Raw genomic sequence first — 27,947 nt, forward strand, 5'->3', positions numbered from 1 at the left:
AGCCCCCATTCAGATAGTGAAAGATATGACCTGAATAATAGGATTCCAAATTAATTCATTTGAAATAACAAATCCCGAACGTTTTATCAATAATAATCACAAATTCATCTCACTGGTTTGAACACTGTCGAATGTATCAATGGCCTACCGGCATTGTCATGACCAAGTGTAAACCTATCCTGGATTGCATCTGTTCATACAAACATACAAGCCAAGGGGGAGAGGGACCAACAAAAGCCGGGGACCAACAAAAGCGAATGGATGCCGTGAGGAGAGGGAAGTCGTCCGAAATCTGGCTACATGTGACGTCACGAGATTTCCTTAGACCAAGCGGCAGCTGCTGAAGCTAGTCACAGAGCCGGGAGGACTGTCGCAGCAATTTCTGTCTACAAAGTATTATTTTCGGACATTGTAATTGGCCGTAGCATCAGCAACAATGGATACATCCCGGTTTTTCTTCTATTTTTATCACTGACTGACTGTTCTTTCCAAATATTTTGCTGCGTTGGAAGCACGCAAGCGCTCGAAGGGGGGTGTCCCTAGCTATCATTATTCGACTGCCAGGTAAAATACGTCAATGTAATGAAAATACTAATTATAAAAAGAAAAGCAGAAAGGGTTTAAGACGCGCTGGGTTTGGGGTTCAATATTTTGGGGCCTGTGGAAGCATATTTTCAACGTAAAATGGGTGGGAACAACCGTTAGCCCGTAGCGGGCTAGCTAGCATGAATGCACGTCATTTGCAAGTTTGGGATGTGATGCTGCTGGGATGCTGCAACGGGAGGGCTTGGGCATTCTCAAGCGCGAGCGACAATGATGGGGTGGTGTTACTGTCTGGCTTCGGCCCAGTCTTTGCGCCCTAAACAAATTATATGTTTCTATGATATATATATAACGCCAACAACCTAGGAAGAAATGTAGGGAGTCGTAAAAAAAAGTAAAACGTCAAGAGGACACTGTCAGCTAGCTGCTAGCTAACGTTCGTTAGCCGCGTTCAGTGGCTAGCTAGCTCGATTTACAATTTCTTCCCCCAATCACTTGACATTTTATCCGTTTGCTAGGCACCAGAACATTGTTTAAAAATCATCCTTACCCAGTAATGATTTTGTGCCTCTTGTTATTATTGTATAATTAAGTGTGTAATGTTATATGGCAGGCGGATGTTATTATGTAAGAGCAAATGACACCACACGCCCTTGAAACAAAAGCTGTTGTTTCAATATTTGCTTATTTTTGTATGCGGTGCAAGGCCTATCCATGTCTTGTACATTGATGGCAGAGACGATTATTGCGGAAAAGGTTTGCACATGTGACCTGTAATGGTTTCTAAAATGGAAAGTCTGGTCATGTCAGCCATTGTTTTTGTTGTCATTGGATTGATTCCATTTATTTTCCATCCCAGTCCCAGAGCCAGGTCTTTAACATCAGTCGGCCGCTTTTGACAGGCGTCCAATCTCTGACAACAAAACACTGTACTGCATGTAAGACAGTTTTCTCCTAGTACGGTAGTAGTGCTTCACTTTGAACAAAAATAAACTCATGGGTTGTCACAGGCAATTTGGCCTCTATTTTGGCACCCTTGTATCACTGGTTACTAGAGATAAGTAAATGGTAATACATTTTTATCTCTCCACAAAGGACATGAATTTAACCACAGAAGCTGTTCCTGAACTTGAATATGATTGTGGACCAAGAATTAAATCATTTTCTAGAGTAGGCCTAAATAATGCTTTTGACATACTGGCTGCTTTTCCCATTGATCTCCAATTGGGATTTGGAGTGATTGACTGAGGTCCGTGCTAATGTTGTCATCATTGTAGCCAATAGCCAATATACTTAGATGTGACTAAATATACCCAGTGAAAAGTAACTGAAGATCAATGCTTTTAGAGACATCAGACTGACCAGGTTGGGATTCAAGTTATAAACAGTACCAGTCAAAAGTTTGGACACGCCTACTCATTCCAGGGTTTTTCTGTATTTTTACTATTTTCTACATTGTAGAATAATAGTGAAGACATCAAAACTATGAAATAACACATATGGAATCATGTAGTAACCAAAAAAGTGTTAAACAAATCAAAATATATTTATATTTGAGATTCTTCAAATAGCCACTCTTTGCACTGATGACAGTTTTGCACACTCTTGGCATTCTCTCAACCAGCTTCATGAGGTAGTCACCTGGAATGCATTTCAATTAACAGGTGTGCCTTGTTAAAAGTTAATTTGTGGAATTTATTTCCAAACATGGGATTTGTTGTGACAAGGTAGGGGTGGTATAAGGTAAAAGACCAAGTCCATATTATGGCAAGAACAGCTCAAATAAGCAAAGAGAAACGACAGTCCATCATTACTTTAAGACATGAAGGTCAGTAAATCTGAAAAATTTCAAGAACTTTTAAAGTTTCTTCAAGTGCAGTCGCAGTAACCATCAAGCGCTATGATGAAACTGGCTCTCAAGAGGACCGCCACAGGAAAGGAAGACCCAGAGTTACCTCTGCTGCAGAGGATAAGTTCATTAGAGTTACCAGCCTCAGAAATTGCAGCCCAAATAAATGCTTCACAGAGTTCAAGTAACATACACATCTCAACATCAACTGTTCATAGGAGACTGTGTGAATCAGGCCTTCATGGTCAAATTGCTGCAAAGAAACCACTACTAACGGACATCAATAAGAAGAGACTTGCTTGGGCAAGGAAAGATGAGCAATGGACATTCGACCGGTGGAAATCTGTCCTTTGGTCTGATGAGTCCAAATGTTTGATTTTTGGTTCCAACCAGTATGTCTTTGTGAGACGCAGAGACAGTTGATCTCTGCATGTGTGGTTCGCGCCGTGAAGCATGGAGGAGGAGGTGTGCGGGTGCTTTGCTGGTGACACTGTCAATTATTTATTTAGAACACTTAACCAGCATGGCTACCACAGCATTCTTCAGTGATATGCCATCCCATCTGGTTTGCACTTAGTGGGACTATCAGTTGTTTTTCAACAGGACAATGACCCAAAACACACCTACAGGCTGTGTAAGGGCTATTTGACCAAGAACGAGAGTGCTGCACTAGATGGCCTGGCCTCCACAATCACCTGACCTCAACCCAATTGAGATGGTTTGGGATGAGTTGGACCGCAGAGTGAAGGTAAAGAGGCCAACAAGTGCTCCGCATATGTGGGAACTCCTTCAAGACTGTTGGAAAAGCATTCTTGGTGAAGCTGGTTGAGAGAATGCCAAGTGTGCAAAGCTGTCATCACGGCAAAGGGTGGCTACTTTGAAGAATCTCAAAAAATATATATATTTTGATTTGATTAACACTTTTTTGGTTACTAAATGATTCCATAGGTGTTATTTTGTAGTTTTGATGTCTTCACTATTAGAAAATAGTATAAAAAAAACTTCAATGAGTGTGTCAACTTTTGACTGGTACTGTATATCTTTTATTTAACCAGGTACGTTGACTGAGAACACGTTATAATTTACAGCAACAACCTGGGGAATAGTTACAGGGGAGAGGAATAAGCCAATTGGAAGCTGGGAATGATTAGCTGGCCATGATGGTATGAGGGCCAGATTGGGAATTTAGACACTGGTGTTAAGACCCCTACTCATACATAAGTGCCATGAGATCTTTAGTGACCACAGAGAGTCAGGACACCCGATTAACATCCCATCTGAAAGACGGCACCTTACACAGGGCAAAGTCCCCAATCACTGCTCTGGGGGAATGGGATATATTTTTTTTTAGACCAGAGGAAAGTGTTCCTCCTACTGGCCCTCCAACACCACATCCAGCAGCATCTGATCTCCCATCCAGGGACCGACTAGAACCAACACTGCTTAGCATTAGAGGTATGCCAGTAGTGGGATGCAGGATGGTATGCTGCTGCTAGATCGAGGCTATTTGGTTATTTTATTGCCATCAAAGTGCATATGTTGTTTTCAAGGCACACATTATCTAACAGTGTAGTAGATCAAAACATCTAAATTCAAAAGCGACAAAGTCTTGCGTGGTCCTAATACGCACCACTGACCGTGCCACAGTCTCTGACGTTGTTTGTGCATATCCTAATAGACAACTTAGAATAATCCATTGGTACCAGAATAGACACAAGGTGGCCGTAAAGGATGTGTACCTTTTTTAAGAAAATCTGGTCAATGGCGCAGTATAAGCAGTTTTTGGCCCGCCAAAGAGCAGAGAGAGGGAGGAAAGGGGACAAATCTGCTGGTGGGAGGGGACGGGAAGCGCATTCTGGGTCTTAACAATGACTCCAGTTCTCACGTAAGTGTTTGTAAAGGAACGAGAGGGGGGTGGGGATGTAGTGTGTGTGTGTGGAGCGATCCATGGACCTTTTCCCCCCCCCCTTTCTCTCTCCCCTGCTTCCTTCCAGGCTGAGTCACCGCTGGAGTGCCTTAAGAGAGAGAGCGAAGGAAGACGTGGAGAGAAAGGCAGTGTGAGAGAGAGACGGTTAGGGGAGTAAAGACAGAGAGTGAGAGGAAAACGAGTGGAGAGGAGGTAGCAGAAAGAAGAGAGAGAGAGCCAAGGGAGTTGGGGAAAAAGATGGAGTAAGGGAGAGAGAGAGACAACACACAGAGACAGAGTGAGGAGAGTGGGTGTGTGTCTGTGAGGAAGAGAAAGAGACAGCAAGGTCAGGACTGCTGAACCCCCCCACCCCCTTGGGTCTGAGCGCTGGGCTGACGGTCAAGGCGACGCCACTATGAGCGACCAAAACGTTGTCAAGGAAGGCTGGGTTCAGAAGAGAGGTGAGTCGATTGATTGATTGATGATCGGTGATGTTTACTGTCTTTTAATTATTTTATTTCTTTCACAGTTCACATCAAAAAACAAACACCCCTTTTCAAACACCCCCGGGTCCCCAAATACCTGTATATACATAAACATGGAACCAACAGGGAAGGGAATCAATGGAATATTGTATTATTATAACCAGGGATTGGAACCAAAATTATTTTCCAATTGTTTCGTTCTGAACAGAACCATTATTTTTTTTCCGTTCCGACAAGCAAAATAAAGTTCTCAAGCATTTAGAACCAAAAAAGTACTCTTTATATCGTTCCTTTTTAAACCTCTGAAAACATATTTTTTATTATTATTATTATAATTTTTTTACATTTCGTTCAGTATTAAATTACTTCACCAATCAGTGTGGATAGAGCAAAGATGCGACTGAAATTTTTCACGCGAGAGAAGATGTGAATGCTTGGCTTGAAGCACTGGGCATCTTATGACATGCATTATCTGAATTAGGCTCACAGAACTATACCTACAGAGAAGCAGCTTCTATGGAGGAACTTTTAATGTCTTTGAACTTCTGAGATTTTTGTGGGACCAGAAAAAAATGTCCGGAACGTAAAATAACGTTATTAACTGGTTCCCATGATTTTAATATAACTTTTCTGTTCCGGAACAGTTTAGATCACTTTAGTTTAATTTTGTTATTTTCCGGTTTTCGGATATGTTCCCTGAACCGGTTCCAACTAGAGGTCGACCGATTAATCGGAATGGTCGATTTTAATTAGGTCCGATTTCAAGTTTTCATAACAATTGGAAATCTGTATTTTTGGACAACGATTTGGTAGATTTATTTATTATTATTTTTATTTTTTTTACACCTTTTATTTAACTAGGCAAGTCAGTTAAGAACACATTCTTATTTTCAATGACGGCCTAGGAACGGTGGGTTAACTGCCTTGTTCAGGGGCAGAACGACAGATGTTTACCTTGTCAGCTCGGGGATTCAATCTTGCAACCTTACGGTTAACTAGTCCAACGCTCTAACCACCTGCCTCTCATTGCACTCCACGAGGAGCCTGCCTGTTACTCGAATGCAGTAAGAAGCCACGGTAAGTTGCTAGCTAGCATTAAACTTATCTTATAAAAAACAATCAATCAATCATAATCACTAGTTAACTACACGTGGTGGATGATATTACTAGTTTATCTAGCGTGTCCTGCGTTGCATATAATCGATGCGGTGCGCATTTTCGAAAAAGGACTGTCGTTGCTCCGTGTACCTAACCATAAACATCAAAGTCTTTCTTAAAATCAATACACAGAAGTATATATTTTTAAACCTGCATATTTATCTAAAAGAAATCCAGGTTAGCAGGCAATATTAACCAGGTGAAATTGTGTCACTTCTTTTGCGTTCATTGCACGCAGAGTCAGAGTATATGCAACAGTTTGGGCCGCCTGGCTCGTTGCGAACTAATTTGCCAGAATTTTACGTAATTCTGACATAACATTGAAGGTTGTGCAATGTAACAGGAATATTTATACTTATGGATGCCACCCGTTAGATAAAATACGGAACGGTTCCGTATTTCACTGAAAGAATAAACGTTTTGTTTTCGAGATGATAGTTTCCAGATTCTACCATATTAATGACCAAAGGCTCGTATTTGTGTATTATTATGTTATAATTAAGTCTATGATTTGATAGAGCAGTCTGACTGAGCGGTGGTAGGCACCAGCAGGCTCGTAAGCATTCATTCAAACAGCACTTTAGTGCATTTGCCAGCAGCTCTTCGCAACGCTTCAAGCATTGCGCTGTTTATGACTTCAAGCCTATCAACTCCCGAGATTAGGCTGGTGTAACCGATGTGAAATGGCTAGCTAGTTAGCGGGGTGCGCGCTAATAGCGTTTCAAACGTCACTCGCTCTGAGACTTGGAGTAGTTGTTCCCCTTGCTCTGCATAGATAACGCTGCTTCGAGGGTGGCTGTTGTCGATGTGTTCCTGGTTCGAGCCCAGGTAGGAGCGAGGAGAGGGACGGAAGCTATACTGTTACACTGGCAATACTAAAGTGCCTATAAGAATATCCAATAGTCAAAGGTATATGATACAAGTCATATAGAGAGGAATAGTCCTATAATTCCTATAATAACTACAACCTAAAACCTCTTACCTGGGAATATTGAAGACTCATGTTAAAAGGAACCACCAGCTTTCATATGTTCTCATGTTCTGAGCAAGGAACTTAAACGTTAGCTTTCTTACATGGCACATATTGCACTTTTACTTTCTTCTCAAACACTTTGTTTTTGCATTATTTAAACCAAATTGAACATGTTTCATTATTTATTTGAGGCTAAATTGATTTTATTTTTGTATTATATTAAGTTTAAATAAGTGTTCATTCAGTATTGTTGTAATTGTCATTATTACAAATACATAAAAAAAATAGTCCGATTAATCGGTATCGGCTTGTTTTGGTCCTCCAATAATCGGTATCGGCGTTGAAAAACCATAATCGGCAGACCTCTAGTTCCAACCCCTGATTTATAGCTAGTATGCACAGCATGTGGTATGGAGGATTTTAAGCTGTGTTGACTGGTTGAACACATGGACTGTGTGTGTGTATTTATTTATTTAGCCTCAGGCTGTGACACTGCCACAGACACATTTGAGTTCTCGGAGGATGGCTTAACTCCCCAGTTCCTTCCATTCAGAGCCCGGGAGCCACTGAATTGTTACAGGCACTTTTGTGCTTGTACAAAATCCAGTTAGTCTTCTAAACACTGAAGGGTAGCTAGTGGTTTAGAGTTAAACTAGTAGCAAACAATCAGTTTTATCCTTGTATTAAATTGTTATTACAAAGTCGTTACTGCATTTTTGCACACTGTCACTTGTTGTAAAAAAATAAAATAATATTCTACAACAAGGTCCGCATGGAGATCTTGCAAGCAAACACAAGCATGGACCTTCGTATTAATTAATTAATTATGTATTAATCTTCTTGAACCATGATGAATCATCCTGCCATACTGTTAAATGAAAATGCACTTCCTTAAAGCTGTACATAGGGGTACATCCCAGATGACATCTCATTCCCTTTATAATACACTACTTTTGTCCAGGGCCCATAGCCCTGGAACTGTAACGGGAAGAGTGCCATTTAGGATGCAGCGAAGGTCTGACCACTCTGCTACAGCCAGCCAGCCAGTCAGTCAGTCAGTAACTATAAAAACTGATAGGCTAAGTTTCCAGTATGAACCAATCCCTGCTGGACTTGTTGCAGGTGAGTACATAAAGAACTGGAGGCCGCGTTACTTCCTGCTGAAGACCGACGGATCCTTCATCGGCTACAAAGACAAACCCCAGGACGCAGACCTGGCCTATCCCCTCAATAACTTCTCTGTAGCAAGTAGGTTCTCATCGCCATCATCAGTCCCCATTTTTAACCATTTGGGGGCGGTTTTTCAGACACAGATTAAGCCTAGTCCTGGACTAAAAAGCAAGCTCAATGGAGAATCTCAATTGAAAATGATTGAGTCCAGGACTAGGTTTAATCTGTCCCGGGAAACCACTTCTTAGTGTGTTGGGTATATTGTATTACAATATACAGTGCCTTCGGAAAGTATTCAGACGCCTTGACTTTTTCCACATTTTTATTCTAAAATTGATTCAATATTTTTTAAATCCTCAGCATTCTACACACAATACCCCATAATGACAAAGTGAAAACAGGTTGTTAAAATCTTTTGCAAATGTATAAAAAAAAGATAATAGGATACCTTATTTACATAAGTATTCAGACCCTTTGCTATGAGACTCGAAGTTGAGCTCTGTTGCATCCTGTTTCTATTGATCATTCTTAAAATGTTTCTTCAACTTGATTGGAGTCCACCTGTGGTAAATTGAATTGAATGGACATGATTTGGAAAGGCACACACCTGTCTATATAAGGTCCCACAGTTGACAGTGCATGTCAGAGCAAAAACCAAGCCATGAGGTCGAAGGAATTGTCTGTAGAGCCCCGAGACAGGATTGTGTGGAGGCATAGATCTGAGGACGGGTACCAAAACATTTCTGCTGCATTGAAGGTCCCCAAGAACAGTGGCCTCCATTATTCTTAACTGGAAGAAGTTTGGAACCACGAAGACTTCCTAGAGCTGGCCGCCCTGCTAAACTGATCAATCGGGGGAGAAGGGCCTTGGTCAGGGAGGTGACCAAGAACCCGATGGTCACTGACAGAGCTCCAGAGTTCCTCTGTGGAGATGGGAGAACCTTCCAGAAGGACAACCATCTCTGCAGCCCTCCACCAAATCAGGCCTATATGGTAGAGTGGCCAGACTGAAGCCACTCCTCAGTAAACGGCACATGACAGCCCGCTTGGAGTTTGCCAAAAGGCACCTAAAGACTCAGACCATGAGAAACAAGATTCTCTGGTCTGATGAAACCAAGATTGAACTCTTTGGCCTGAATGCCAAGTGTCAAGCCTGGAGGAAACCTGGCACCATCCCTATGGTGAAACGTGGTGGCAGCATTATGCTGTGGGGATGTTTTTCAGCGGCAGGGACTGGGAGACTAGTCAGGATCGAAGGAAAGTGAATGGAGCAAAGTACAGAGAGATCCTTGATGAAAACCTACTGCAGAGCGCTCAGGATCTCAGTCTGGTGTGAGGGTTCAACTTGCAACAGGACAACGACCTTAAGCACACAGCCAAGACAACGCTGGAGTGGATTCTGGACAAGTCTCTGAATGTCCTTGAGTGGCCCAGCCAGAGCCCGGACTTGAACCCGATCGAGCATCTCTGGAGAGACCTGAAAATAGGTGTGCAGCGACACTCCCCATCCAACCTGATAGAGCTTGAGAGGATCTGCAGAGAAATAGGGGAAACTTCCCAAATACAGGTGTGCCAAGCCTGTAGGGTCATACCCAAGAAGACTCGAGGCTGTAATCGTTGCCAAAGGTGCTTCAATAAAGTATTGAGTAAAGGGTCTGAATACTTATGTATATGTTATATTTCAGTTTTGTATTTTTAATAAATTAGCAAAAATGTCTTACCCCATACTGACAAAGCAAAAACTGGATTTTGTGTGTAATTTGGGGGGGAACAATTTAATCAAATTTAGATTAAGGTTGTAACAAATCAAAATATGGAAAAAGTCAAGTGGCCTGAATACTTTCCTAAGGCAATGTACTACAATTTTCTTAATTTTAAAATATCATTAAAGGTTCCCATGTTACGGGCCTCCCGGGTGGCGCAGTGGTCTAGGGCACTGCATCGCAGCGCTAGCTGTGCCACCAGAGACTCTGGGTTCACGCCCGGCTGCGACTGGGAGGTCCGTGGGGCGACGCACAATTGGCCTAGCGTCGTCCGGGTTAGGGAGGGTTTGGCCGGTCTCATCGCGCACCAGCGACTCCTGTGGCGGGCCGGGCGCAGTGCGTGCTAACCAAGGTCGCCAGGTGCACGGTGTTTCCTCCGACACATTGGTGCGGCTGGCTTCCGGGTTGGATGCGCGTTGTGTTAAGAAGCAGTGCGGCTTGGTTGGATTGTGTTTCGGAGGACGCATGGCTTTCGACCTTTGTCTCTCCCGAGCACGTACGGGAGTTGTAGCGATGAGACAAGATAGTAACTACTAACAATTGGATACCACGAAATTGGGGAGAAAAAGGGGGTAAAATTCATTAAATAAAAAAAATAAAAAAGGTTCCCATGTGTGCACTCCTAAGAGCCAATGTGTCTCTGTCACACGTTCAGAGTTAAAGTAGTGCTACTGAGTATAGTACAACACTATGTTGCCACCCTTATCTCCTGAAAAATTAGTGAGTGACAAATGTTTATTCTGTGATGCTTTGATGTCAACCTCCATGGTATGAAGGATTTATTCAATCACTCGTTCATCACCCCACTCATTTTATTTTTACCTTGCTCTCTCCCACCTCCTCTCTCTCTCCCTCTTTCTTCCCTCTCTCTCCATCCCGACACACCCCTCTATTTCTTCCCCCTCTTTCTCCCTCTCCTCAGAATGTCAGCTGATGAAGACGGAGCGGCCGAAGCCCAACACGTTCATTATCCGCTGTTTGCAGTGGACAACGGTTATTGAGAGGACATTCCACGTGGACACGCCCGATGAGAGGTGGGTCACCCTCTCTCACTCCCTCCTCTCTCTCCTCTTCCTCTACTACAGCCTTGCCTCCTCGTCTCTCGCCTTTAGGGGAAACGTTATTGAAAATCGAAGAAGAATACCTATACACTGTTTAGATGCTGCTAAAACATGTTAATCTAAACATAAAACTTCCACAGCAGCAGTTGCATGTTTTGACGTAACTAGCTTTAGCACACCACGGGAGCATCCAGACAGAATGGGGGTATGTCTCTAGATTTCTCCATGGCATTTGTTTTGTACCCCGCACTTTTCGAAATGTGTGCTTTCCTCAGCACACATATACACGCACACATACACACGCAGTAAAGCAGTGTATTAAAGTGAGCTGCTGCTGTTGGTTGGTTCCAGGGATGAGTGGGCCGAGGCCATCCAGATGGTGGCCGACTCCCTGGCCAAGCAGGAGGAGGAGGGGATCCTGTGCAGCCCCACGTCGCAGATCGAGAACGAGGTCAACGAGGAGGAGATGGACACCTCCACCAGCCAACACAAACGGAAGGTGAGCCGCCCTGGGGACTGAGCGCAGGTCATACATTGGTAGATGGGCAAATAAACACCAAGCAAGATTGTTTCTCTCATCTCAATGAAGGCTTCTCCTCTTTTAGTTTATTTTCTTTTCTCTACTTTCCTCTTCTCTCCTCTCTGACAGACAATGAATGACTTTGACTATTTGAAACTACTGGGCAAAGGCACTTTTGGGAAAGTCATTCTGGTGAAGGAGAAGGCGAGCGGAATTTATTACGCCATGAAGATCCTGAAGAAAGAAGTCATCATCGCCAAGGTACTGGCTGGTTTTAAAGCAGTTTCTCTCAACCTTTTTTATTCAAGGGATCCAATCAATCAAATTTTATGTCACATGCGCCGAATACAACAGGTATTCATTCACCTTACACCTTACTGTGAAATGCTTACTTACGAGCTCTTAACCAACAATGCAGTTTTAAGAAAAATAAGTGTTAAGTAAAAAATGTAAAATAAAAGTAACAAATAATTCAGTAAAATAACAGTAGCGAGGCTATATACAGGGGATACCGGTACAGAGTCAATGTGCTGGGGTACAGGTTAGTAGAGGTAATATGTACATCAGCAAACTAGAACTATGTCTTTTCCTGCTTGGAAGTACATTTAAACTAAACTAGCACGATTAAACTGACTATATGAGTGTCTGGGACCATCCCACTGACCGGCGGTCGAAACAACTGAGCCCTGTTGGAATGGATCCAGATATCACCATTTGGCGCCTTGTACCTTCTACATCCTAACATTCTATCTTTCTCTCCCGCTCTCTTTCCCTCTCTCTCTACCCCCCTGTTTCTGGATTTTCCTCTCTTTCCTTGTAACGCAGGACGAAGTTGCTCACACCCTCACAGAAAGCAGAGTGTTGAAAAACACCCGGCATCCATTCCTAACCGTGAGTATTGTTTAGCAAAGACTTAAAGGCAAACTTTATACTGTAAGCCTTTATTATTCACTTGGAGGCCATGTCTCAAATGGCACCCATAGGGCTCTGGTCAAAAGTAGTGCACTATATAGGGAATAGGGTGCCACTTGGGATGCATCCACAGACTCAGTCAAAAGCCAAGTCTGATAGAATAAACGTTTAAGCTGTTCTACTGTTGCACGTGTCATTAGATATGAATTCACGAGATAATTGAACGTCTGTTTGTATGGATGTAAAGAAACAAAACAACAACGATGGTGCAACTCTTGTTATTTTTCTCCAGTCTCTGAAGTACTCCTTTCAGACCAAGGACCGGTTGTGCTTTGTCATGGAGTATGTGAACGGAGGAGAGGTAAGAGATGCCTGTGCTACCTGAGATACCTGGGGAAAGATTAGCACATTTCTTTTACAGACATTGTCGGTGTGTTGATGAGGATTCCCTGAGACAGATGCACCTTCTTCTACCATACAGAATTCTTTCCAGGAGCCAAAATAATTATTTCCAGGGACCGTCTCAGATTAGGATTGCTGATCTAGGATCAAGTCCACCTCCTACTCATTCTGATTTAAAATGCAAAACTGATCATAGATCAGCACTCCTACTCTGAGACAATTTGTGAATACGGGCCCATAACATGTTTTTTAGAGAGCTATTAGTGAATGGAACTATACCTTTTTATATGTAGATGTGTAAATACATATTTGAATTTAACATAGCTTTTTTTACCATTTATTCCTATCTTTCCCGTTTTTCCTCGCAGTTGTTTTTCCATTTGTCAAGAGAGCGAGTGTTTTCCGAGGACCGCACGCGATTCTACGGAGCTGAGATCGTCTCCGCTTTAGACTACCTTCACTCTGCCAAGATAGTGTACCGCGATCTGAAGGTACATTCTTTCATATTAGCCAAGCTGTTGGACAGTCATCGCTATATCTATCATAACACCATGTGTAGACTTCTCTTAGAAGCGAATCCTTACTTCCAATCCTAACTAAGTCCAATGGGAGACTAAGTGAAGATTTTGACTTAAAACATATAAAAAGCGCATGCTGTTGAGGATGGATATATTATAGGGGCGTATATTCAACATATAACATGATATTTATTCTCATTGGCAGCTGGAGAACTTGATGCTGGATAAAGATGGGCACGTCAAGATCACGGACTTCGGCCTCTGCAAAGAGGGCATCACCGACACAGCCACCATGAAGACCTTCTGCGGCACGCCAGAGTACCTGGCTCCAGAGGTCAGCGCTCACACTGATGTACACTACACTACCCAGAATGCCATGTTGTGAGATCTATCCATGTTTTCTTATGGGAGGAAATATTCTAGGTATCTAATATACTAACCACATCAGTGTACTGAGTAAAGCAGAGATCTACTGGCAAGAGACAAAAGCCCTTGCACGAAAAAGAGTGAGGTGTAGAGAAGAACGGTATGAATGCGGTATGCTCCCAAGGGGGCCCCAGTGGCGGACGCCCTATGCTCCCAAGGGGGCCCCAGTGGCGGACGCCCTATGCTCCCAAGGGGGCCCCAGTGGCGGACGCCCTATGCTCCCAAGGGGGCCCCAGTGGCGGACGCCCTATGCTCCCAAGGGGGCCCCAGTGGCGGACTGCCTATGCTCCCAAGGGGGCCCCAGTGGCGGACTGCCTATGCTCCCAAGGGGGCCCCAGTGGCGGACGCCCTATGCTCCCAAGGGGGCCCCAGTGGCGGACGCCCTATGCTCCCAAGGGGGCCCCAGTGGCGGACGCCCTATGCTCCCAACAAGGGGGCCAAGAAGATACAGTCAGGTCACATACTAATAAAATCTAATGTTATTGGTCACGTACACATTTTACAAATGTTATCGCAGGTGCAGTGAAATGCTTATGTTCCTAACTCCATCAGTGTAGTAATACCTAACAATACACAGAAATCCACAAAATAAAGAGGAAATATCAGAACGAGCAATGTCAGTCCAAAATATATATGTATATGGTGGTGTGTATAGACATTATGGACAATAAATACGCAGTAGTTATATAGGATGAGCCTTGACTAGAATTAGAGGTCGACTGATTATGATTTTTCAATATACCGATTATTGGAGGACCAAAAAAAGCAGGTGCCGATTTTTATTTATTTATACACTGCTCAAAAAAATAAAGGGAACACTAAAATAACACATCCTAGATCTGAATGAATGAACTATTCTTATTAAATACATTTTTCTTTACATAGTTGAGTGTGCTGACAACAAAATCACACAAAAATTATCAATGGAAATCAAATTTATCAACCCATGGAGGTCTGGATTTGGAGTCACACTCAAAATTAAAGTGGAAAACCACACTACAGGCTGATCCAACTTTGATGTAATGTCCTTAAAACAAGTCAAAATGAGGCTCAGTAGTGTGTGTGGCCTCCACGTGCCTGTATGACCTCCCTACAACGCCTGGGCATGCTCCTGATGAGGTGGCGGATGGTCTCCTGAGGGATCTCCTCCCAGACCTGGACTAAAGCATCCGCCAACTCCTGGACAGTCTGTGGTGCAACGTGGCGTTGGTGGATGGAGCGAGACATGATGTCCCAGATGTGCTCAATTGGATTCAGGTCTGGGGAACGGGCGGGCCAGTCCATAGCATCAATGCCTTCCTCTTGCAGGAACTGCTGACACACTCCAGCCACATGAGGTCTAGCATTGTCTTGCATTAGGAGGAACCCAGGGCCAACCGCACCAGCATATGGTCTCACAAGGGGTCTGAGGATCTCATCTCGGTACCTAATGGCAGTCAGGCTACCTCTGGCGAGCCCATGGAGGGCTGTGCGGCCCCCCAAAGAAATGCCACCCCACACCATGACTGACCCACCGCCAAACCGGTCATGCTGGAGGATGTTGCAGGCAGCAGAACGTTCTCCACGGCGTCTCCAGACTGTCACGTCTGTCACATGTGCTCAGTGTGAACCTGCTTTCATCTGTGAAGAGCACAGGGCGCCAGTGGCGAATTTGCCAATCTTGGTGTTCTCTGGCAAATGCCAAACGTCCTGCACGGTGTTGGGCTGTAAGCACAACCCCCACCTGTGGACGTCGGGCCCTCATACCACCCTCATGGAGTCTGTTTCTGACCGTTTGAGCAGACACATGCACATTTGTGGCCTGCTGGAGGTCATTTTGCAGGGCTCTGGCAGTGCTCCTCCTGCTCCTTCTTGCACAAAGGCGGAGGTAGCGGTCCTGCTGCTGGGTTGTTGCCCTCCTACGGCCTCCTCCACGTCTCCTGATGTACTGGCCTGTCTCCTGGTAGCGCCTCCATGCTCTGGACACTACGCTGACAGACACAGCAAACCTTCTTGCCACAGCTCGCATTGATGTGCCATCCTGGATGAGCTGCACTACCTGAGCCACTTGTGTGGGTTGTAGACTCTGCCTCATGCTACCACTAGAGTGAAAGCACCGCCAGCATTCAAAAGTGACCAAAACATCAGCCAGGAAGCATAGGAACTGAGAAGTGGTCTGTGGTCACCACCTGCAGAACCACTCCTTTATTGGGGGTGTCTTGCTAATTGCCTATAATTTCCACCTGTTGTCTATTCCATTTGCACAACAGCATGTGAAATTTATTGTCAATCAGTGTTGCTTCCTAAGTGGACAGTTTGATTTCACAGAGGTGTGATTGACTTGGAGTTACATTGTGTTGTTTAAGTGTTCCCTTTATTTTTTTGAGCAGTGTATATATATATATATTATTTATTTGTAATAATGACAATTACAACAATACTGAATGAACAATGAACACTTTTATTTTAACTTAATATAATACATAAATAAATACATTTAATCTCAAATAATGAAACATGTTCAATTTGGTTTAAATAATGCAAAAAAACAGTGTTGGACAAGAAAGTAAAAGTGCGGTATGTGCCATGTAAAAAAGCTAATGTTTAAGTTACTAGCTCAGAACATGAGAACATATGCTAAAAGGAACCACCAGCTTTCATGGGTCTTCAATGTTGTCAGTTAAGAAGTTTTAGGTTGTGGTGCAAAAAGCAGAGCTTGTCTGCATGGTCCCCTGTCAGTCTGCTCCTCCGCTTCTCATAAATGATCCCCACTTCACTGAACACTCTCTAGCTTGGGACCGAAGAAGGTGGGGGACTGAGAAACTTCTTTGGCAACGGAGCGAGTGATTGAAGTCTGTCCTCATTCTGCTTCCACCACTCAAAAGGCAAGCCGCTCTTTCTGTCCATGACAGGCTCTGTGAGTTAACACTCCAACTCAATTTCAAAACTTCATCCCTGCCCTCTTAGCTTCCGAGGATTCTAGCGTAGAGGCTGTCCACCAGACTGGGTGGCTGATCTACCCGGATTCTGCCTTTTTGCGCCTGGATCTGGGTCCTCCTCTTAACTCGTCCCATCTGCTGTGGCTATGGGATTTGGTTTCCTTCGTAGGTCAGACTCCTCCCTCAGCCACAGTTTCCAGCACCAGGCACTTTGTCTCCTTGGCCTTGGAGAACCTCCTTGTCAGACTGTCCAACATGGTCTTCCGTAAAGTTTTGATGCCTTGAGTAGAAGAACCCTCCTGCTGTAGCATCAGCTTCAGCACCGACACACTGGGGATGATGCATGCGGCTGTAAAGTTGGAGTGGCTCATCTCAGTGTCACCTCCTCCATAGGTGTCAGAGTCTCAATTAGGTTTGAGACAATGTCCCACTGTGCAGCAGACAAACTGCTGATGTGTCCGTATTCACCTGCATACACATTCAGTGCACGCCTCTGTTCAAACATCCTCTGCAACATGTGTAGTGTTGAGTTCCAGCGAGTTTGAACTGCTTGCATGATGCTGTGTTTGGGAAGGCCACGCTCTTCCTGAATGGCCCTCAGCCTCTGTTTGGCCAGTACAGAGTGATCAAAGTGAGTTGCATAGCTCTTCAACATGGAAATAAAGTCTAGCACAGCTCTCTGACTGGATAGGCCATCATTGATTACAAGCTGTAGGGTGTGTGCACTGCAGCTGAAGTCTGGAAGCTCTGCCAGTCTCATACCTTTCACCATGTTTGCTCCACTGTCCCTGAGGACCAGCACTACACGTTCTGTGTGTATTTCCCAGTATTCCAACATGGTCAAAAACATCTCTCTGACGTAGTTTCCTGTGTGTGATCCAGTCATAGTCTTGACATTCAGCACAACCTGCTTTCTTGTCCAGACCTTGTCAATTAAATGTCCAGTAAGGCTCATCAGGGACTCTGTAGTGCCTGACCAGCAGTTAGTTGTGAATGTCATGTGTAGAGCGTTCACTGGTGCCACCAGATTCTTCACTTTCATCACAACTCTTTAATGGGTTTTATCTAGCATTTCTGATCAAAATAATGTTTCATCTTTGATCCTGGGTAATCCTCAATAATTGCTTCATCTTCCTGGTCCTTGGGTCTTTGTCCTGCCATTATGCTTTTTTATTAAAAAGTTGTACGATTTTAGCCTGCGTTGTCTGTCTGTGACTTGTCTGTATCACTTTTTCCTTGTGAAGAATTTGCGTTTGTTTTTTTCAACATTTGCTTCCTTATGGGCTTTTGGATGGGTTTTCTTAAGGTGATTCCTTATGGGAATTTGGATGGGTGTTCTTAAGGTGATTCCACAGGTTGGTGGCATTTTTTGATTTAGCCATTGCTGACCCCATGCTTACATCTTCATCACATCATGCTTTCCCTGGTGCCAATTCAACGTAATAGTCCCACACTGGTGCTCTGCTTTTCTCTGCCATCTGTAAAATTAATATAATCGTGTACACATACACACAGAGCTCTCTGAAGTGACAATGATACTGAAGAGTCTGCTTAGGAGACACAAATACTCTCAACTGTTTGAATAATAAAAATAGAGTTTAAGTTACCTGTGATGAATGTTGAAAACAAAAACTGTAATTTCTATATGCAGGGAATCCTACTTTAATAATGGGCATGGTAAGAATTCCTATTTTTAATAATGGGCATGGTAAGAATTGACTACCAAAGTGTGAGTCATAATCCCCATGACACCTTCCAGCAAAATCTGAAAAGCGGTTCCTTCATTCATTTATTCCATAGGATATTTTTAGATTGAGTTCAAATAAGGTCTTATGTTTCGTGTAGGCTTACACCACCATGCCAATTTGATAACTGTGTAGCTATCCATAGGACAAGGTAACTCTGATAAATAAACGTCTGTCAACGTCAACTGCGTTTATTTTCAGCAAACTTAATTAAGCAATAAGGTACAGGGGTGTGTGGTATATGGCCAATATTACCACGGCTAAGGGCTGTTCTTAAGCACAACGCAATGCAGAGTGCCTGGATTCAGCCCTTAGCAATGGTATATTGGCCATACAACCACAAACCCCCGAGGTGCCTTATTGCTAAACTCAGCAAAAAAAGAAACGTCATCTCACTGTCAACTGGGTTTATTTTCAGCAAACTTAGCATGTGTAAATATTTGTATGAACATAAGATTCAACAACTGAGACATAAACTGAACAAGTTCCACAGACATGTGACTAATAGAAATGGAATAATGTGTCCCTGAACAAAGGGGGGGTCAAAATCAAAAGTAATAGTCAGTATCTGGTGTGGCCACCAGCTGCATTAAGTACTGCAGTGCATCTCCTCCTCATGGCCTGCACCAGATTTGCTAGTTCTTGCTGTGAGATGTTACCCCACTCTTCCACCAAGGCACCTGCAAGTTCCCGGACATTTCTGGGGGGAATGGCTCTAGCCCTCACCCTCCGATCCAACAGGTCCCAGACGTGCTCAATGGGATTGAGATCCGGGCTCTTCGCTGGCCATGGCAGAACACTAACATTCCTGTCTTGCAGGAAAGCACGCACAGAACGAGCAGTATGGCTGGTGGTATTGTCATGCTGGAGGGTCATGTCAGAAGGAGCCTGCAGGAAGGGTACCACATGATGGAGGAGGATGTCTTCCCTGTAACGCACAGCATTGAGATTGCCTGCAATGATAACAAGCTCAGTCCAATGATTCTCTGACACACCGCCCCAGACCATGACGGACCCTCCACCTCCAAATCAATCCCGCGCCAGAGTACAGGCCTCGGTGTAACGCTCATTCCTTCGACGATAAACGTGAATCCGACCATCACCCCTGGTGAGACAAAACCGCGACTCGTTAGTGACGAGCACTTTTTGCCAGTCCTGTCTGGTCCAGCGACGGTGGGTTTGTGCCCATAGGCGACGTTGTTGCCGGTGATGTCTGGTGAGGACCTGCCTTACAACAGGCCTACAAGCCCTCAGTCCAGCCTCTCTCAGCCTATTGCGGACAGTCTGAGCATTGACGGAGGGATTGTGCGTTCCTGGTGTAACTCGGGCAGTTGTTGCCATCCTGTACCTGTCCCGCAGGTGTGATGTTCGGATGTACCGATCCTGTGCAGGTGTTACACGTGGTCTGCCACTGCGAGGACGATCAGCTGTCCGTCCTGTCTCCCTGTAGCGCTGTCTTAGGCGTCTCACAGTACGGACATTGCAATTTATTGCCCTGGTCACATCTGCAGTCCTCATGCGTCCTTGCAGCATGCCTAAGACACGTTCAAGCAAATGAGCAGGGACCCTGGGCATCTTTCTTTTGGTGTTTTACAGAGTCAGTATATAGGCCTCTTTAGTGTCCTAAGTTTTGATAACTGTGACCTTAATTGCCTACCGTCTGTAAGCTGTTAGTGTCTTAACGACCGTTCCACAGGTGTTTGTTCATTAATTGTTTATGGTTAGTTGGACAAGCATGGGAAACATGCTTTACAATGAAGATCTGTAAAGTTATTTGGAATTTTACAAATTATCTCTGAAAAACAGGGTCCTGAAAAAGGGATGTTACTTTTTTTGCTGAGTTTATAAGCACATTATTTTTTGTAGTTGATTTATGAAAATATGTTGACAAACGTTACCTTATCCTAGTGAGATTTACATGAGTATCAAAACGTTGAGGCGGTTTAAGCCTGCACGAAACAGACCTTATTTGAAGTAGATCAAGATATGGAAGACATGAAAGGTAAAATAACGAAGGAACCCCTTTCAAGTTCAGCCGCAAGTTATTATAGGAATTATGGCGTGTCGACTATTTCTCTCTATACCATTTGTATCTCATTTACCTTTGACTATTGGATGTTTTTATAGGCACTATAGTATTGCCAGCCTAATCTCGGGAGTTGATAGGCTTGAAGTAATTAACAGCGCTGTGCTTCAAGCATTGCGAAGAGCTGCTGGCAAACGCAGGAAAGTGCTGTTTGAATGAATGCTTACGAGCCTGCTACTGCCTACCACCGCTCAGTCAGACTGCTCTATCAAATCATAGACTTAATTATAATATAATAAACACACAGAAATACGAGACTAATGTCATTAATACGGTCAAATACGGAAACTTTAATTTCGAAAACAAAACGTTTATTCTTTCAGTGAAATACGGAACCGTTCCGTATTTTATCGAACGGGTGGCAACCCTCAGTCTAAATATTGCTGTTACATTGCACAACCTTCAATACTATGTCATAATTATGTAAAATTCTGGCAAATTAGTTCGCAACGAGCCAGGCGGCCCTAACTGTTGCATATAGCCTGACTGCGTGCAATGAACGCAAGAGAAGTGACACAATTTCCCTAGTTAATATTGGCTGCTAACATTAATTTATTTTAACTAAATATGCAGGTTTAAAAAAATATACTTCTGTGTATTGATTTTAAGAAAGGCATAGATGTTTATGGTTAGGTACATTTGTGCAACGGTTTTGCTTTTGTTAAATCATCACCTGTTTGGCGAAATAGGCTGTGATTCGATGATAAATTAACCGGTACCGCATTGATTATATGCAACGCTGGACAAGCTTGTTAACCTAGTAATATCATTAACCATGTGTAGTTAACTAGTGATTATGTGAAGATTGATTGTTTTTTATAAGATAAGTTTAATGCTAGCTAGCAACTTACATTGGCTCCTTGCAGCACTCGCGTAACAGGTGGTCAGCCTGCCACGCAGTTTCCTCGTGGAATGCAATGTAATCTGCATCCAAAAAAACGTAACTTGAAATCGGCCCTAATTAATCGGCATTGCCGATTTTTAAATCGGTCAAAATTGAATACAGTATATACATATGAAGTGGGTAAAACTTACTTTATTATATCATGATGTCCCTATGCTAGGTGCTGGAGGACAATGACTACGGCCGGGCGGTGGACTGGTGGGGTCTGGGCGTGGTCATGTATGAGATGATGTGCGGCCGGCTGCCCTTCTACAACCAGGACCACGAGAAGCTGTTTGAGCTGATCCTCATGGAGGAGATCAAGTTTCCACGCACGCTCTCCTCCGACTCCAAGTCCCTGCTCTCCGGCCTGCTCATCAAGGACCCCAACAAACGGTACAGAGAGATAGAAACAGACACTCGGGCACACACACAGACAGACATGCATGCATTGAAGCAAGAGAGATGTACACACAGAGGCACAGGTACGCAGACAGACAGACGAACGAACACACACACACACACACCAAGGCTCCAGTGGGGGATTATACGAAGCTGGGTCAGTGATCAGCCAACAAACTCTGCCAAATAGTTTTGACCACAACACATTTCCTACTTCGTAACAGAGCAACTTGAAGTGGGTTATTGATTCATGACTCATGCTAATCAGCCCTCAACTGTAACTTCCCATCATTTAGTCTTTTTTGTATCGGAGTTACTGGCTCACTCATTGATCCTGCTTTATGAAATATTATCTCATCGCAATTTTTCATTTGTTTATTGCTCTGCTACAAAGCCGTTTTGTCACTAAAAGCTTGAGAGGCAGCTAGGTTAGTGGTAAACTCAAGGGAGAACGTTCTCTCATTCACCCCTTGATGTTATTCCAGGATTTGCACCTAGCTCATGTTGTCTTGTTTCTCGACAGGCTTTCTAGAAAGTGTTCACATTTGTACTTTTCTTTATTTACGACAGACTCGGTGGCGGTCCAGACGATGCGAAGGAGATAATGCGCCACAGTTTCTTTGTGGCTGTAGACTGGCAAGACGTCTACGACAAAAAGGTGAGTTTCCTCTTCTACACCTGATCACTTACGTGTACGATTTCATTAAACCAGTTCTCTGCCCTCCCACCGACTTCTGAACAAATTCGGAATATTCCACGCAGGTGAAAATGACTAGCATTTTTCCAGTCAAATATGCAAATATTGACGTCACACACAAGCCACGGACATCAGTGTGTCACATGTCACTGTGGTCCTGTGTGGCTCAGTTGATAAAGCATGATGTCAAGATCTTGGGTTTGACTCCTAAGGCCACCGATACAGTAGTTTGTGCATACATTTTTGTAAGTGGCTTTGGATAAAAGCGTCTGCTAAATGGCATATCAATTATATATTACATGTGACAACGGTGTCCCCTCTCTCTCCCCTACAGTTGGTCCCCCCCTTCATGCCACAGGTCTCGTCAGAGACAGACACCCGGTATTTCGATGAGGAGTTCACGGCACAGACGATCACCATCACTCCCCCGGAAAAATGTAAGTGTCCATCGGATCCCTCTGCACGGTTCGGCCCACTTCTTTGGAATAGGGGTTTCCTGCCATAGACTCTGCCATAGGATGATTAGTCTGTTGAATTGTTGGGGGTGCTGTGGTACTGGCTTTTATTTAGTGATTATTCTAAGGTAACACTGTTACTCAAGTGCCCCTAAGTTTTTTAAAAATTTATTTTTAATTTAACCTTTATTTAACAAGGTAGGCTAGCTGAGAACAAGTTCTCATTTACAACTGCGACCTGGCCAAGATAAAGCAAAGCAGTTCGACACGTACAACAACACAGAGTTATACATGGAATAAACAAACATACAGTAGGAAAAAGTCTGTATACAGTGTATACAAATGAGGTAGGATAAAGGAGGTAAGGCAATAAATAGGCCATGGTGGCGAAGTAATTACAATACAGCAATTAAACACTGGAATGGTAGATGTGCAGAAGATGAATGTGCAAGTAGAGATACTGGGGTGCAAAGGAGCAAGATAAATGAATACATACAGTATGGGGATGAGGTAGTTGGATGGGCTATGTGCAGTGATCTGTGAGCTGCTCTGACAGCTAGTGCTTAAAGCTAGTGAGGGAGATATGAGTCTCCAGCTTCAGTGATTTTTGCAGTTCGTTCCAGTCATTGGCAGCTGAGAACTGGAAGGAAAGGCGGCCAAAGGAAGAATTGGCTTTGGGGGTGACAAGTGAAATATACCTGCTGGAGCGGGTGCTACGGGTGGGTGCTGCTATTGTGACCAGTGAGCTGAGATAAGGTGGGGCTTTACCTAGCAGAGACTTGTCGATGACCTGGAGCCAGTGGGTTTGGCGACGAGTATGAAGCGAGGGCCAGCCAACGAGAGCGTACAGGTCGCAGTGGTGGGTAGTATATGGGGCTTTGGTGACAAAACGGATGGCACTGTGATAGACTGCATCCAATTTGTTGAGTAGAGTGTTGGAGGCTATTTTGTAAATGACATCGCCAAAGTCGAGGATCGGTAGGATGGTCAGTTTAACAAGGGTATGTTTGGCAGCATGAGTGAAGGAGGCTTTGTTGCGAAATAGGAAGCCGATTCTAGATTTAATTTTGGATTGGAGATGTTTAATGTGAGTCTGGAAGGAGAGTTTACAGTCTAACCAGACACCTAGGTACTTGTAGTTGTCCACATATTCTAAGTCAGAACTGTCCAGAGTAGTGTTGCTGGACGGGCGGGCAGGTGCCGGCAGCGATCGGTTGAAGAGCAAGCATTTAGTTTTACTTGTATTTAAGAGCAGTTGGAGGCCACGGAAGGAGAGTTGTATGGCATTGAAGCTCGTCTGGAGGTTAGTTAACACAGCGTCCAAAGAAGGGCCAGAGGTATACAGAATGGTGTCGTCTGCGTAGAGGTGGATCAGAGAATCACCAGCAGCAAGAGCGACATCATTGATGTATACAGAGAAGAGTCGTGCCGAGATTCGAACCCGGTGGTACCCCCATAGAGACTGCCAGAGGTCCGGACAACAGGCCCTCCGATTTGACACACTGAACTCTGTCTGAGAAGTAGTTGGTGAACCAGGCGAGGCAATCATTTGAGAAACCAAGGCTGTTGAGTCTGCAGATAAGAATGTGGTGATTCACAGAGTCGAAAGCCTTGGCCAGGTCGATGAATACGGCTGCACAGTAATGTCTCTTATCGATGGCGGTTATGTAATCATTTAGGACCTTGAGCGTGGCTGAGGTGCACCCATGACCAGCTCTGAAACCAGATTGCATAGCGGAGGTACGGTGGGATGCGAAATGGTCGGTAATCTGTTTGTTACCTTGGCTTTCAAAGACCTTAGAAAGGCAGGGTAGGACAGATATAGGTCTGTAGCAGTTTGGGTCTAGAGTGTCTCCACCTTTTGAAGAGGGGGATGACCGCGGCAGCTTTCCAATCTTTGGGAATCTCAGACGATACGAAAGAGAGGTTGAACAGGCTAGTAATAGGGGTTGCAACAATTTCGGCAGATCATTTTAGAGAGGGTCCAGATTGTGTAGCCCGGCTGATTTGTAGGGGTCCAGATTTTGCAGCTCTTTCAGAACATCAGCTATCTGGATTTGGGTGAAGGAGAAATGGGGAGGCTCGGGCGAGTTGCTGTGGGGGGTGCAGGGCTGTTGACCGGGGTAGGGGTAGCCAGGTGGAAAGCATGGCCAGCCATAGAAAAATGCTTATTGAAATTCTCAATTATAGTGGATTTATCGGTGGTTACAGTGTTTCCTAGCCTCAGTGCAGTGGGCATCTGGGAGGCAGTGCTCTTATTCTCCATGGACTTTAGTGTCCCAGAACTTTTGGGAGTTTGTGCTACAGGATGCAAATTTCTGCTTGAAAAAGCTAACCTTAGCTTTCCTAACTGCCTGTGTGTATTGGTTCCTAACTTCCCTGAAAAGTTGCGTATCACGGGGGCTATTCGATGCTAATGCAGAACGCCACAGGATGTTTTTGTGCTGGTCAAGGGCAGTCAGGTCTGGAGAGAACCAAGGGCTATATCTGTTCCTGGTTCTAAATTTTTTGAATGGGGCATGCTTATTTAAGATGGTGAGGAAGGCACTTTTAAAGAATAACCAGGCATCTTCTACTGACGGGATGAGGTCAATATCCTTCCAGGATACCCGGGCCAGGTCGATTAGAAAGGACTGCTCGCTGAAGTGTTTTAGGGAGCGTTTGACAGTGATGAGGGGTGGTCGTTTGACCGCAGACCCAATACGGATGCAGGCAATGAGGCAGTGATCGCTGAGATCTTGGTTGAAAACAGCAGAGGTGTATTTGGAGGGTAGGTTGGTTAGGATGATATCAATGAGGGTGCCTGTGTTTACAGATTTGGGGTTGTACCTGGTGGGTTCATTGATAATTTGTGTGAGATTGAGGGCATCAAGCTTAGATTGTAGGATGCCTGGGATGTTAAGCATGTCCCAGTTTAGGTCACCTAGCAGCAATGGCTCTGAAGATAGATGGGGGGCAATCAATTCACATATGGTGTCCAGGGCACAGCTGGGGGCGGTGTAAAGCAAGCGGCAACGGTGAGAGACTTAAGTAATGACACTTAACTCATGCAGGTTACAACACCCTTATAACTTCATTCATTAAGTTTGTTATTGAGCCCAGACTTACCTGTCTTTCTCCCTCCCCTCTCTCGCTGTCTCTTTCTACAGACGATGAAGACGGGATGGGTGAGGGTGACAGCGAACGGAGGCCTCATTTCCCACAATTCTCGTATTCGGCCAGCGGACGAGAGTGAAGGTCATTGCCAGCCAGCCAGTATTGCCCCCCTCCCCCGTCGTGCGGCCGTTTCGAGGAAAACACGTAGCCATTTTAGGAAAAGTCTCCCCTCTTTTCTCCTTCTCTGTATTCGAGTGCAGACTGGGAGAAGTCGTCTTTTTAGGGACTATAAAAGAGGTTTTGCACAGTGGGATAGACTCAAGCTGGTCTCTCCACACAAAAAAAGTATCTTACATTTTCAACGCTATATACTGCAGAAGGCAATGTTTTTGTTATTTATTTTTATCCGTCAATATTAGGTTGTCGACCTGTTACGTTCTTTGTCTTTTATTTTTATTTTAGTTTGAACTTTTTTGCACTTGGTTTGGAAGAGCCGTTCTAGGGAACAAAACCAAAAATGTTGCCTTATGTGTGCAGATGTTTCGTATCATACAGACAGGGTTTAGGTCGGGGGGCTTGTGGTTCATTCAAACAATTATTTTTCTCATATACAATGCCATGGCGGTGCACATTCTCCAATTCCATGGCAACGAGAGTCACTATCTGCTAAAAACCACAAAAAAGACAGAACTGACAGTTTCTTTCATTCCAATTTCATTGTCACAGTGTTATTTTTTTTCATCCTTTTTGACCTTTCATTTTCAGCCAGAGATTTCTACTTGGTTATTGTTTGACAGAAACACTAAACTGCCAGATACTGCACGGTTCACTCAGGCAACACAGAGCACAACCGCATTCAACTCAGCTACCAGTTTAGCTTTACACACCCATCAGGGAAAAGCTACTATAAATATACAAGCCTTTTTTGCATCTTTTTCCACAGTCATTTGATTAATAACTTATTTTCATAGCTATAGAAAAAAAGTGGTATAGATGTTTACACAAGGAATGTGGCTTATACAGGTCCACCTTATGCTGTCATAACACACATGCTCACACACACACACTAACATCAGAGCCAGCTCTGAGCTCTGCTGATATGGCTTGTGACAGACTATGAAATCTGTAAAAAAAAAAAAAAAAGAATCTCCCCATCAATCTTCCCAAAGCGACAAGGTGGGCGGAAGGCATCAATAATCACTAACCATGTCAGGTCACAGATCACGTGAAACTGAGCCATGAATATACTTGTGTATGATGAGGACTGTGAGAATGGAGGGAGGAAAGCAGTTCCCCCACCTTTTTTGATGTACATATGCAATGCCTTTTTTTGTTCTTAGTGGCATCTTGGCCAGACATGAACTTTTGTGTGTGACTGTACTTCAAGCTTGCTGAGGAGAACCAAGACCGGAGGAAAAGGAAGACTGAGAATGATGTTTTGGGTTAAAACAACGTCAACTACAACGTTAAAGACTGACTGGACGCTCCCATTTGTGACTGATGTCAGCGTCGCCTCGACCTGTCTTTCCAGAAGAGGTTTCCATGGAGACGAGACCCTTTTTCGCTGTCGGTCAAATAGATTGACACCCACTGTAACGTTTTCTTTTACCTGTTCAAGTGGGACCATGGTCAATTCTGCAGTGATTTGTGGTTACATCAGGTTGTTACCATTCCCTTCCTTTTTTGTACCATAGTACTAGATTTATTTATGTTTGTGTCATTCTAGGCAGTGTTACCCAGTCTTGTTCAGAGTCAAAGGCACCTCTCTTTAAGCCGCTGAAGGATGATATTGTTGGATGCATTACTAAAGTCTGTTTTTTTATCCAATTGTTTTTTGGATTGTTTGCTTGTTTGTTTTCTTACCAAAACATTAGGGCAAGAAACCAATAGTGAACTTGCATTGCCGTGGTAGTATTTATTTTGAATTAAATTAAAGAATACATTTCAGGGTTTTTCATGGTGTAAATCAGTGTTTTATT

General features: G+C 44.0%; 1 protein-coding gene across 1 annotated transcript; it reads left to right on the forward strand.

Annotated features, from left to right (window-relative positions):
• The first annotated feature begins 234 nt into the window (after positions 1–234).
• Positions 235–27,920, forward strand: LOC139568730 (RAC-gamma serine/threonine-protein kinase-like). The gene is made up of 14 exons (XM_071390768.1): positions 235–564; positions 4,387–4,759; positions 8,037–8,162; positions 10,770–10,881; positions 11,260–11,407; positions 11,558–11,689; positions 12,254–12,319; positions 12,633–12,701; positions 13,111–13,233; positions 13,466–13,594; positions 21,500–21,714; positions 22,291–22,378; positions 22,752–22,854; positions 26,022–27,920. The coding sequence occupies exons 2-14, from the start codon at positions 4,714–4,716 to the stop codon at positions 26,105–26,107; spliced, it is 1,443 nt and encodes a 480-aa protein (XP_071246869.1). The 5' UTR covers positions 235–564; positions 4,387–4,713; the 3' UTR covers positions 26,108–27,920.
• Positions 27,921–27,947: the final 27 nt, after the last annotated feature.

This window comes from Salvelinus alpinus, chromosome 2, assembly GCF_045679555.1.
Source record: "Salvelinus alpinus chromosome 2, SLU_Salpinus.1, whole genome shotgun sequence".
Lineage (NCBI taxonomy): Eukaryota > Metazoa > Chordata > Actinopteri > Salmoniformes > Salmonidae > Salvelinus > Salvelinus alpinus.

What these genes read in the sequence shown, in the direction of transcription:
- LOC139568730 (XM_071390768.1), top strand. Translation starts at nt 4,714, where the DNA reads ATGAGCGACCAAAACGTTGTCAAGGAAGGCTGGGTTCAGAAGAGAG. An exon ending in AGTATGTGAACGGAGGAGAG is followed by an intron (nt 12,702 to 13,110) that starts GTAAGAGATGCC and finishes TTTTCCTCGCAG; the next exon opens with TTGTTTTTCCATTTGTCAAG. An exon ending in CAGAGTACCTGGCTCCAGAG is followed by an intron (nt 13,595 to 21,499) that starts GTCAGCGCTCAC and finishes TCCCTATGCTAG; the next exon opens with GTGCTGGAGGACAATGACTA.